Genomic DNA, 12,203 nt, shown 5'->3' with positions numbered 1-12,203 from the left:
ATGGTGCCCTTGTAAATAACATGAAAGTTGGGTCGATGAAGCCTATTTTTTGTCCTGTACCTTTTATAATGAGGCATGCCAGAATTTGATTATTCCACTATTGAGAAAATTTGTTGGATGTTCTGACCAATTCCATATCAGGTTCTTGTTTGAGGATAAGTCCCCAAATGTAATGTTGTCTGTTGCTAAATTTCTCTCAGAGGCAAAGAGGATTAGAGCTCTTTGTGTGTTTTAGATAAAAGCTGATAAATGATTGAGACTCTTATTAGATCTATTGATTGTAATAAAATATTATGATTATGTAATCACATACAGGGGTGGGGAAGCATTTAACATCTTGCCAGGGGGGGTGGGAATATGCTTGTGACTGGTCCTACATATCTCTGCAGGGGTTCCCAACCTTTTTGACTCATGGAGTCCTTATTTCTATGGCAGATCCTCTAAGAGGCCTACCTTATGTCTTACAAGTTAACGGTGTTTAGGAGTAGTTTTGCTTTTTGTTTATTCTTTAATTTTATTCAATTTTTATTTCTTTCATTTTCCTGGAGCAGCCGCAGAGCACCTGGGAAGTGCACATGGAGCCCTAAGGGCTCCTCAGAGCACAAGTTGGGCATCCCTGCTGTAGAAAGGGAGGCATCTGTGACAACTCCATCAGGAAGTGGATCCCATATAATGTTTCTAAGTCTTTAAAAACAACAACAAAGGGATACAGCTATACAGGAATAGTAGAGAAGTTGTCTTGGAATAGAACAACCTGGACAATCTCCAGTGTAATAGGGCAAGGACGGGCAGTCTCTGGGAGTCCAAGGGTCATATTTGCCCAGAGAGGCATGCCATGAGACACAACTGCCATAAATGCAGTTTTCTGTACTTTTGCAAAACTAGAAATGACCAGAGGTTCACTGCTGATATTGCTAGGGGAAAACAGTTTAAAAGTCCCCACCTATCTGCACACACTTAGAAGATAGTTCTCACACCTGGAGGTCTTCAGGACAACTGTTCATTTTATTTGGCCAGATTTTCTCCGTGTGTGAGTGTGCATGCATGCATGTGAGCAGTCATTAGACTATATCATTCCCACCCCATATAGTCTTGCAACACTCTTTTGATATCATCATGGTTTTCTTCCCTTCTCCCCCTTCTGTGAATATATTCTTAAAAACAGATGTCATCTCTTATTTGTCATTTGCTACATCAACATAAGGTAGCTATTATGGCTTTAAATTAAGAGTTTCCATCAGATAGCACTCACTTAGAGCCCAAATATGGTTTTTCCATTTCAATCTGCTTCATTTCAGTTTAATCATCAGATTGACCAGAGGTTCTCAAGGTAAAATCTTCAGATTATAAATTTACATATATTTCAAAGCAGGTAAACAACATCACCACTTTATTTGAATGGAATAAAAACAGGTTAGGGAGTAAAAGCTTAAGCTTGATATGAATTTTGAACACTTTGTGGGGAAGATATGGCCATAGTTGTATTTATTGCTGGTGGTATTTGCCTTTGAGCCAGCTCTGACTTATGGCAACCCTATCATAGGTTTTCCGTGGCAAGGCTTATTCAGGAAGTTTGCTATTGCCTTCCTCTGAGGCTGAGAGATGCTATGTTTCCATAGCTGAGCAGAGATTCAAATCCTGGTATCCTAGAGCTCTAGTCCAACACTCAAACCACTACACCATACTGGCTCAGGCATAATTGTATACAAGTTATAAAGTGCATGTTTTAAGGGAGTTGAAGAACTGAATCTTTACTAGCAGACCGTATTGTTTTTAAATGTTTTACAGTTGGCACTTCGTATCTGCAAGGATTTTGTTTCAGACCCCCCTCCCCACAAATATAAAAAAATGTGGGACCTTATCATAAAAGAAATGAAGGATAAAATCCAGAATCCAACAGAGAAAGTGCATTAAATCAATCAAAAGCAGCAGAGACTAGAGGCAAGCTTAAAATATGAAGATAAAACTACTTAAAAACATAGCAGCGTAACTGCATGGGATTAAAAAGCCCTAGAGAATAGAAAGATCTTTGCCTAATGCCCCAAAGGTGCCAAAGGCCCCATACAGACTGCCAAAATAAAGCTGCTTCGGGTCACTTTGGAGGTATGCTGTTTAAATGTTGCATGTGTCCCAAGAGTCCAGAAGGTGCGTCGAAGCTGTGTTCCAGTCCTTAGGATTGGATCGTGACTTTGGCTCGGCTTCCGAACTCTTAGGATACATGCAATATTTAAACAGCAAACCTCCAAAGTGACCTGAAGCAGCTTTATTTTGGCCTGTCTGTATGGGGCCATTGATAAAAGTATGTGCCAGACCTTTGTTGGTAGGGTGTTCCTTGAGAGGGGCAGCATCTTAAAGGCCCTAGGAGTAGGACATCTGATGATCTTTTCTGGGCCTTGGTAGGAATTCATAGGAAAAGGTGTTCCTTCAAGTATTCAGACCTCATGGCTCTGAGGTCTGAAGAGCATAATAAGTTAGCACCAGCACTATACCTTGGGCCTGGAAATGAACTGAGAACTGATTATGATGATTTGCCTGCATTCCAACCATTTTGTAGATTCTTTTTAAAACACCTCATCAACCACGCCTGAAAATCATTGCTTTCAGAATTGATGAATGTGTTTGTACCAAGCACCCTAAGTTTAACACTTTGACTCTTTGCAGTTTGATGTTCCAAGCTCATACTTGATTTAGCATCCATTTAAAGGATTAGCCTGCTGTCTTGTTTGTAATTTCGAGAAGAGTAATAAGGGGAAGAAACCAGAGAAATATCTGTATGTGGAGCATGAAATTGAATTGTTGCAATGCCAAATGATTTCTTTTTTAAACAGGGTAATAAATTCTTGGGAAAACATTAATTGAGACAGCCAATAGCTGCTTTTGAAAATGGAGGGGATACAGATTTGCTACCATTATTACTAATAATCGGAACTTGTAATGTTTAACAAGCTGCTGTGACTAATTTATTCCATATTATTGCAGTAGCCTGTGCATTTTAGTAAAAAGCAATTTGAAGCAGCTGTGCATTGAAATTGACTAAAACTTTGATGTAGTTAAAACAGAGAACATTTGAGAGTTATAATGCCACTGTCATATTAGTGTTGGTGCTGAATGAATATCTAGCAGTTGAGTCAGAAGATGTGCTTATATAAAGAAATACTGTTTGCATGAATCAGGTTTTTATACAGCTGTATTGAGAAGACAGACAAGAAGGACTTCATATCTGTTTGAAATGCTTAAACATTTATATTTCTTGGATTTCATCTATGAGGACAACACTTTATGTCTGACAACAATGAGGACACTCAGATTCTATTCAGATTTAGAGATGGCTGCATTTTTAAGGGTCATCTAGACACTTAAGCATGTGCTCAACTGACATGTTAAGTGTGGTAGTGAACTGCAGTTATCCCTCCGAATTCACAGGGGATCTGTTCCAGGAACACCCACGAATTTGAAATTTCCAGATATTCACGTCCCCTCTTCCTTCCATCCCTCCATTGCTTTGGAGCCAGCTCAGCTGATCTAGCTCCAGGGTGACGAGGCAGAGAGAGTGAGCAGGGAGGGGGGAGGCTCTGCTTCTTCTCTTGGCCCCATTGCCTTGGAGCCTGCTCAGCTGATCGAGCTCCAGAGCAACGGGGCAGAGAGGGGAAACAAGTGGCTGTTAGAGAGGAAACATTAGCTGTGGTGGAGGGGGGCAGGGCATGCATCTGGCGGGAGGGGAGATTGCCATGGGGGCTCTCCAGCAGGGAGCGGATTACAGGCCCTGGCGGCCTCTCCAGCCTGGCTCACTGCTGCTGGACTGAGGGAAGGCCCCCTGCTAGCCCCCAAGGCAAAGCCAGGCTGGGGGTGCGAAAGGAGGAGGTAAGCAGGGACGGGAGGAAGAAAAGGGAGAGGATGCAAAAGCAGGAGGAGGGGAGGTGGCAAACTCGCAAATAATTAAAACCGTGCATTCTAAGCTGTGAATTCTGGCATCTTCAAAGAATGGAAGTGAGTGGGATATTATATATACTGTGTGGCCCTGGGTTGAGAGGAGTGATTCCTATGTTAATCTGAGTAATGTTTTGTTGTTGAATGGCAAGGCCTCGGGGTGGGAGGATATGCAAAGAGGATTTGTGTCTGTTTAATTAGAGATCCATTAGTTGCTGGGAAAACCCTGACCCTGGGTGGTTTACATTTGCATTTGCTGGGTCTTGATTTTAGTATTTTTGAGGAGTGGTAGCCAAACTTTGCTAACTTTAAGGGTTTCTTCTTTGTCTAGGTGCTTGTGGATTTCAATGGCTTCCCTGTGCATTCTGACCTGATAGTTGTCGACATCGTCCAGAATTTCAGTGTTTTCAAACAGCATTTTATGCCCAGGGTGGTTTATAACATTTTCTGCTACTGCTGATTTTTCTGGCTGACCCAGTCTGCAGTGTCTCTCATGTTCCTTGATTCATATTTGAACATTGCATTTGGTGGTCCCTATGTAGACTTGTCCACAGCTGCATGGTATGCGGTAAACTCCTGTGGTTGTGAGAGGGCCTCTCCTGTCCAGGAAGTGGGGTTCATAGATTCTTTTTGCCTGATCCACCAATATTTTTATTGTGCTTCTTTTTTGTCCTGGGTGATGATTGGAGTTTTTGTGCAAGTATTGGTCCATATGTGTAGGTTTTCAGTATACTGTGTAGCCCAAAGTTGGTTCAGTTTGTGGATGACCAGGACATCCAGGAATGGCAATGTTTCTTCCTCTTCTTTTTCCATCATGAATTGTATGTTAGGGTGGATGTTGTTCAGATGGTTCCGAAACACAGTTAGATCTTCTTCTATGTGGCTCCAAATGGTGAAAGTGTCATCCACATATCAGAACCATGTTGTGGGCTTTTTTGGGGCTGTTTCCAGGACTGGCTTTTTGAAGTGTTCCACGTAAAAGTTTGCTATCACAGGGCTTAGAGGGCTTCCCATAGCTACCCCATCTCTCTACTCGTAGAATCCATTGTCCCACTGGAAGTAACTTGTGGTAAGGCAATGTTCGAACAGGGCTGTGATAACCTCCAGAAAGATTTATCGGATGAGTGCCATGGTGTCCATTATGAGGACTTTTGTGAACAAGGAGACCACATCAAAGCTGATTATTGTGTCTCCAAGTTTAGGTTTGAGGTTTTTGATTTTTCCTGTGAAGTGAGATGAGTCCTTGATGTAGTGGGCAGTTTGTAATTGTGTGGCCAGAAACCTGGCCAAGTCATATGTGGGGGATCCAATGGCACTCACTGTTGGTCAGAGTGGAATAGAATCCTTGTGGATCTTGGGCAGTCCATAAGTCTTGGTGGGGGAGCCTTAGATTTGCACAAATTTTGGCACGTGGTTGGCTGAATTGATTTTGCCAGTCAACAACAGAACAATACACAGATCAACATGGAAATCACTCCTCCTAACCCAGGGTCACACAGTGTATATATACCCCACTCACTTACATGTTAGCATTCTCTGAAGATGCCAGCCACAGATGCTGGTGAAACATCAGAAACAAACTCTTCTAGAACATGGCCACATAGCCCAAAACCCCACAAAAAATATGGATGCCGGCCATGAAAGCTTTTGACTTCACATGGTATTGAACTGCCATATGATTTGAGTGTGGCTGCCTGTTTCACTGCCTTCATCTACTGGACTTGCAAACATCAGAGCAGTTCCAATTTTTCTGCCTCATTGTACATGGGGTGGGGCTATAGTTGCTATAGGAGGATTCCCATGGGGATCATCCTTCAACAGTTGCCCCCCTTGGATCCAGAAACCTTTACAGTGCCATATGCATTGTACATCTTCTGTGTATTTGACTTCCCCATCGAGTCTAATGGAGGTGCATCCCATTACATGCAATATGAATGAAAAATTGTATGCTTTTTGGATGCTCCGTGTCATGTTATCATTGGACTGGAGCGATAGTGTTTTGGGGTAGAATATTCCACCCTCTTAAGGAACTTGTCTAACATCCAAGATAAGTAGCAAATTTACCCATTCAGTGTACATTGTCTTTGAGTAGAGCTAAGTGCATAAATAAATGAACTTTTAGGTAATCACTCCAGACTGACAGTTAAAACTAAGTCAATGTATAATTTGTGTGATCCCCATAAATCATAAGACAGGTAAGCTAGATGGAGCGACAAGTGTTTTTTTGAAATTTCAGGACCTGCTTGGTGTAGGGCACCTGTAGGACCTTCAGATTTTTCTTGACCTGTCCCACACATTAACAGAATTAGACTTTTAAAAAGGCATAAAATCAGAAAATAAATGCAAATCAGTGTAACTATTGGGATGCAAAACATGGGTGTGCATCATGCTGATATTTTAAATGTACAATATACATAGTTCTGGTGTAATAATTATTATATTTTCATATTTAGACAAAAGCTCAAAGAAAACCACAAAGATTGGATTTTTGGAGAGACATGGTTATTTTTTGGCTGTCGCCACAAAGCCAGAGATTATTTGTTTGAGTAAGTTTTCTGCCTTGTGCTCCCTGTTAATACTTTACCCTTCAGCTGTTGGACATAGGAATTAACATCATTATTACACTGATCCTTTACTTTGTCTTTCAGAGATGACATCAAGCTCTTTGTTGAGAATGGCACTTTAACTCACCTGAGTGTTTGTTTTTCAAGAGACACCCCAGCTATGGTACAAAACACCACTCCTAAATATGTTCAAGATAATCTTCGTCTTTTTTCTAAAGAGATTAGTAGGATTCTGCTGCAAGAGAAGGGGTATTTTTATGTCTGTGGGTGAGTCTGCTTTTTCTTTTTTAAATAGAAGTTGGATTTGCTAGAACTTGTTAAACTGTTAACTGCTTTACGTTAGCACTTACAAACTGAAATGTTCAAGCTTCTAACCCTGACAGAGGAAAGAGCTGGAAGCAAAAGACAGAAAAACAAAATTAATGGGAAGTCCAGGTGTTTTGGTGTATAGAGCCCTCCCCCCCCCCCCCCGCAAGACTCCTGAGGGCAGTGTTTCATTACAGTCCTCAGCAGGCAGATCAGAGCTGCTTGGAGAACTTCTTAAACTGAAATGTGAAATGCAGGGGGAAATTGGGCTTGTTGGGACAAAATAATGAGAAAGCCAGGGTATGCAAGTTAAGGCAAGCAGAGGAGTTGAGATGCTAATAATGGGGTCATAATATTCTCCTTAAATACACTGATGACACAAGCATAATTTTTCTTGCTCATACAGTTCATATGTTTACATGCGTGTACACAATGGACTCTAGTTAGCTGCTGTGAGAAATAGGATAATGGACTAGATTAGTGGCTCTCAACCAGTGTTCCATTCCTAAGTAATAATTTCATAATCTGTAAAGAGATTTTCAGATGTGCTATTGAAAAGCCTGTGGTTGCATTTCAGCAGCTAGCATCTTGATATTGAGGGGAACATCTCATGAGCCTGTGGTGTGCCAAGCGGTGTTATGGTAGGACACAGAATTAGGTGGGACGAAGTCTGTTTCTATCTTTTTCTCAAGATGCTACTTAGTGAAAGGCATCCACAGACTTAGCACTAACACCTTATCTTTCCTGATGGTAAAATTATTTCTTCTTTTTCTGATTTAGAGTTAACGACAGTAAAAAAATTTGTCAGCATTACTATTGCAGTTTTAAACTTTAACTAGAGTTACTGAGACTCTACTAGTAGATCTTTGTTTGTTTCTTTCTTTACGCCTACTCCCAGCAATGTTACTTCAATTTTTATGTCCTCGGAACCTACCAAGTGTAGTAACAGAACACTTGTAAATATATTAAAAAGAAATTCAGTTTATCTTCCTGTGATGGTGGGTCTCCTTCACGGTAGAGTGGTGGGGAGTAAGATCTGAAAAGTGAAGGCCAACTGGGACTAGATGACCCCTCCATCACCCATTAGGCCTCAAGGTTTGTTTTTATTTTTGTGGGCACCATTTAGACCAGAGGTGTCAAGCCTATGACCAGAGTAGATTCCACTTACATTTCCCTGCTGCCCACTCGGATGGTGAGAAGGGGAAAGTGCTATTCAGGCACTGCCATTACCAGAGTCAGCATTGCCAGAGAGTAAGAGACGTGAAAGACCAATGCCAAGACTCAAGTCTCAGTAGAGAACCCTTGGGTAGAGTGGTCTAAGATCTCAGGGGTCAGAGAGGAGATTCAAACCTGTCCATCCCTGTCTGCTGAAGATTGATTGGTTGATTCATTATTTTATTTATATGCTGACTTTCTCTCAAATTGGACCTAGCAAAGCCTGCAAAAGATGCTCAACAACAACAAAACAGTACAATTTTAAAACATAGTTAAAACGCCACATTAATATGGCAAGTCAAAAATGTAAAATCCTTAAAAATGCAAAGTTAAATATATAAAACCACTAAAAACATACCAAAGAAAACAGTAAGAAGCCTCCCTGGGTGTAATTATGTATTAATACCTACTTGAAAAGTTTTTGCCTGTGGTCAAAAAGAGAGCAGAGATGGGTATACCTGTGAGGAAGAGGTGTGTGTGTGTGTGTGTGTGTACATGTGTGTCTGCCCATGTGCATTCATGAAATGTTCCTGGCTGAACAGCCAATACCAGATGCAGCCCTTAAAGCTTAAAAAGTTGTGTATCTATTTTAGATTGTTTGCTACTTTTATGGCTCATTTGTTTCAGTTGCTGAGAGTTAAGAATACAATATTTTTTTCTGTCAGTGAGAGTTCACTGCTGAACTTTGGCTGAATCGTTCTCTGTGTATAAATAAATGTACAAATCCTGTCTCAGGAATCCTTGAAAAAACAGTGTACTTTGGAGAAATAAATTGTTCAAGATTGTAGAATTTAAAGCTTGTAAGAGTTGCCTTTTGCTTGCATTATCAGAATTTGTTCTGAGCCATGACCTTTAATCTCTTCAAGAGATGAGACTTAGCTTCAGTATCCTTGAAATCAGAAACATCAAAGCCAGCAGTTTGTTCTGAGAGGGAAAAACACCTTCAGCATCCATTTTTTATGCTTTAGGGCACACAGTCTCTGCATAAACTTGTCACTCTTTGGCAACTTAACCTCAAACATTTCAGAGTCTGGTGGTATTCAGCCAACAACTACTTTATGCTGGACAGCTGACTGGTGAAAAAAAAAAAGCCAAATATTGGTCCTGATCTTAAAAACATTAATTTAGCACGAAGTTAATAAAGTACAGGATTTTTGCAGATTGCAAACCCCCAGTGGACAGAGATGTTCCTCAGCAAAAGCCTATTGCAATGAAAAAGAACTGCACAAAAGTGTCATATTATTTTTGCTCAGCTCCCACTGTTTCCAATTGAGTTTCCACAGGAGGGCTACCCATAGATTCTCCCTTATAATAAGTGTTACGAAATTTGAATTGCAAACTTTCGTTATGCATTACATAAAGTTAAGGGTAATGCATTGTATGGACAGGTTGCTTACCTGTAACTGTGTTTCTTCGAATGGTCATCTGTGAACTTGCAACATGGGATGTAATGCACCTGTGCAGTACTAATTTGGAGCTTTTGAAGCAGTTAGATGGTTTTTTTGGCAGTACCTCCACCCTTCCACACCTTCCTATATAAGCCCCCTTCGGTGTCCACACCCCGGTTCTGAGTCCATAGTAGCAGTTGTGGTGTGATTAAGGCATGAAGGCTTTGCAATGGCGGCACAAGGACACTTTGTGAGCTTCTCCAAGGCAAAGGAGGCAGTTGGAATGGTTGTCATTTGGGGGGATTTTACCCCTGCACTCAACACAGTTTGAAGAATTAATAATAATAATAATAATAATAATAATAATAATAATACTTCTTTATGTATACCCTGCCTCATTGTCAGTGACAATTGACGTGGCTTACAGTTAAAACATCCATACAAGATGCTATACGAAGTCCGAGGATGAGCCAAAAACACCAAAATCCAAGGAAATCCAAGAGAAAAAAACAGTTGAATAACCCAAGTTAAAACCGAAAGTGAAAGGAGAGACACCTGAAGAAGCTTTTAATGATGCTACTGATGTGGCAGACAAAAAAGAACTGGGATGTGGACACCAAAGGGGACTTATATAGGGAGGCGTGAAGGAGTGGGGCTACCACCAAAAAACCAACTAACTGTTTTGAAAGCTCCAAATTAGTACTGTGCAGGCACATTACATCCCATGTGTGTCACAGAGACCATGAAGAAGCAGCAAACAATTCTTCTCAGCATTAACTGTGAAACTAAACAATTTTTCTCAGCATTAACTCTGGAATAACACGCCAAGGGCTAAAACAGACAGCCCTGAGGGGGTGGCTTAATACCGCTCTTTTGAACGCTGTGACAACTGCACACTGTGGCCCCAATCCAGCTATTTGTTGGCTCAACAAGAAGTGACAGAAAGCCACTCCTTTTTGAGCTGGCAAAAAGCTAGCTTTTCAATGACGGCAGCAGCAGCTTTTCGGCACTCCTACGGCATGCAGCGTACAACACCACAATGCTGCCCACTGTGTGGTCAGGCAGGTGGTGCGACACCAGCTTAGTGGCGGCGTTGGGGCATGGGTCATCTGAATGCCATGCCCCCATGCTGCCCTGAAACTGGTGTATTGTGCCGGTCTGCTTCGCTCCTGAATTAGACATTTGAAACAAAAGTTGAAATCAAACCAGCCAACCAGCTATAAAAGAGCTAATCTCTATTTTAAAAATCTAATTAAATTTGGTTTACTGTAGTGGTTTTCTTCAAAATGATGAGTGAGCACAGATTTGTTTTATATATTTTCAGTGTTTTGAAGGGCTGCAAAGTAGAGTGTTTTGGCTTTGTTGTGTAATAATACTTTTGTTCAATTTAGAAAGGGATTTTCCAATGTACAGTACTATTCTTGGCTTTATGCCATATTTAATCCTTGTCAGATGTCAGATAATAGCTAATCAACTCCTAAATTAACTGATATACCCCACTCCCTTTTAAATGTAACCAGATCTTCTTTTCCCCAGACACAACTGTTTCACCTCCCCATATGTGCCAAAACATGAAGGTACCTGAGTCAGTGTCCATCTTACAATCCAGTCTTTGTCTTATGTTTTTCTTTTGTTTTTTTCTTTTTCAGAGATGCCAAGAATATGGCTAAAGATGTAAATGATGCTTTAGTGGATATCTTAATCACTGAGAAAGGAATTGATAAACTGGAATCCCTGAATATTTTGGCTATGTTAAGAGATGAAAAGAGGTATCTGCAAGACATCTGGGCATAAGAACTGGTGGCACTCCCTTGATCTTCAGTCTGGGTTATTTTAAATCACTAAACAATTTAAAAGGACAGCCCTTTAAGTTTACATTCTAGTCACACAAGTCATCTCACACCAAATGTGTATTTTTTTTGTAGTCAAAAACTATGTCAGCCACAGAGAGCTTTTTCACGACCCATTTTTTTCAGGAACGAAATCAGTTGGTGCCTCCTAATTTTTCAGTAATGCAGCTTCTGTCAGTGCCTTTTCTTTTCTGAGCAAACGTGGACAGATTGAATTTATTTTGGCTTGGAGTACTGGATAAAGCAAACATTATCAAACATACTGGTCTGTCTGTTACAGTGACTTTGATAAGCTCTAAATTGGATATATTTTGGGGGGAAGGTAACATATGTAGCACTCATCGCTATGGATAACTTTTTGTTACTGAGTGACAAATGGAGAGAGTAAACAGACTTTTTAAGAATACTGTAGAGAGTTGGATGGTTAGTACGTGAGTTTTCATGCTGATCATTTCAAGGATCCTTATCCTTGGATCTCAGGTTTTTTTGTTTTCATTTTGAGAACACACTTTGAGATAAAAGCTAAAAATATTGAACAGCTAAGCATAGCTTATGTATTACTTGTTTAAAAGTTCCACTGAGTTCAATGGGAGTTACACCCAATAACAATGTAAGTTTGCAGTCTTAATATGCCTACGTAAAAGCTGAAACCAGAGTGGATTGATTTTTTTTAAAAAAAATCAGGGGTTGTTTAAATAACTGCAAAAATGGGAGGCTTAAATCATTGATATACATTGTAATATCAGTGTTGTAATTCATTTGAATAATCAGTGCAATTTTTAAAAAATACTGGATTTTCAACTGATTTTTTTTAAAGGAAAAAAGTCATTCAATACCATGTTTGGAATTGCAGCATCAATGTGGCTTGTGAAGATTTAGAATTAATTATGTATATTAAAAATTATTTGACCGCACTAATTTCAGTTCTCATGCTGGGATCATGAGTTTTAAAT

At 40.2% G+C, this 12,203-nt stretch overlaps 1 protein-coding gene across 2 annotated transcripts in view; it reads left to right on the top strand.

Annotated features, from left to right (window-relative positions):
- The window catches only part of MTRR (5-methyltetrahydrofolate-homocysteine methyltransferase reductase), a 31,587-nt gene extending 19,668 nt beyond the window's left edge, over positions 1–11,919 (top strand). For both annotated transcript variants that reach the window (XM_089516378.1, XM_089516377.1), the window contains 3 exons: positions 6,381–6,473; positions 6,576–6,758; positions 11,050–11,919. In XM_089516378.1, the coding sequence (XP_089372504.1) occupies positions 6,381–6,473; positions 6,576–6,758; positions 11,050–11,194 (421 nt within the window). In that variant the 3' untranslated portion in view covers positions 11,195–11,919. The remainder of the gene's footprint in view (positions 1–6,380; positions 6,474–6,575; positions 6,759–11,049) is intronic.
- Positions 11,920–12,203: the final 284 nt, after the last annotated feature.

The sequence above is a fragment of the Sceloporus occidentalis genome, unplaced genomic scaffold, assembly GCF_023333645.1.
Source record: "Sceloporus occidentalis isolate IW3139 unplaced genomic scaffold, rSceOcc1.0.p SCAF_3, whole genome shotgun sequence".
Lineage (NCBI taxonomy): Eukaryota > Metazoa > Chordata > Lepidosauria > Squamata > Phrynosomatidae > Sceloporus > Sceloporus occidentalis.
This window is presented reverse-complemented; position numbering and strand designations above follow the sequence as displayed.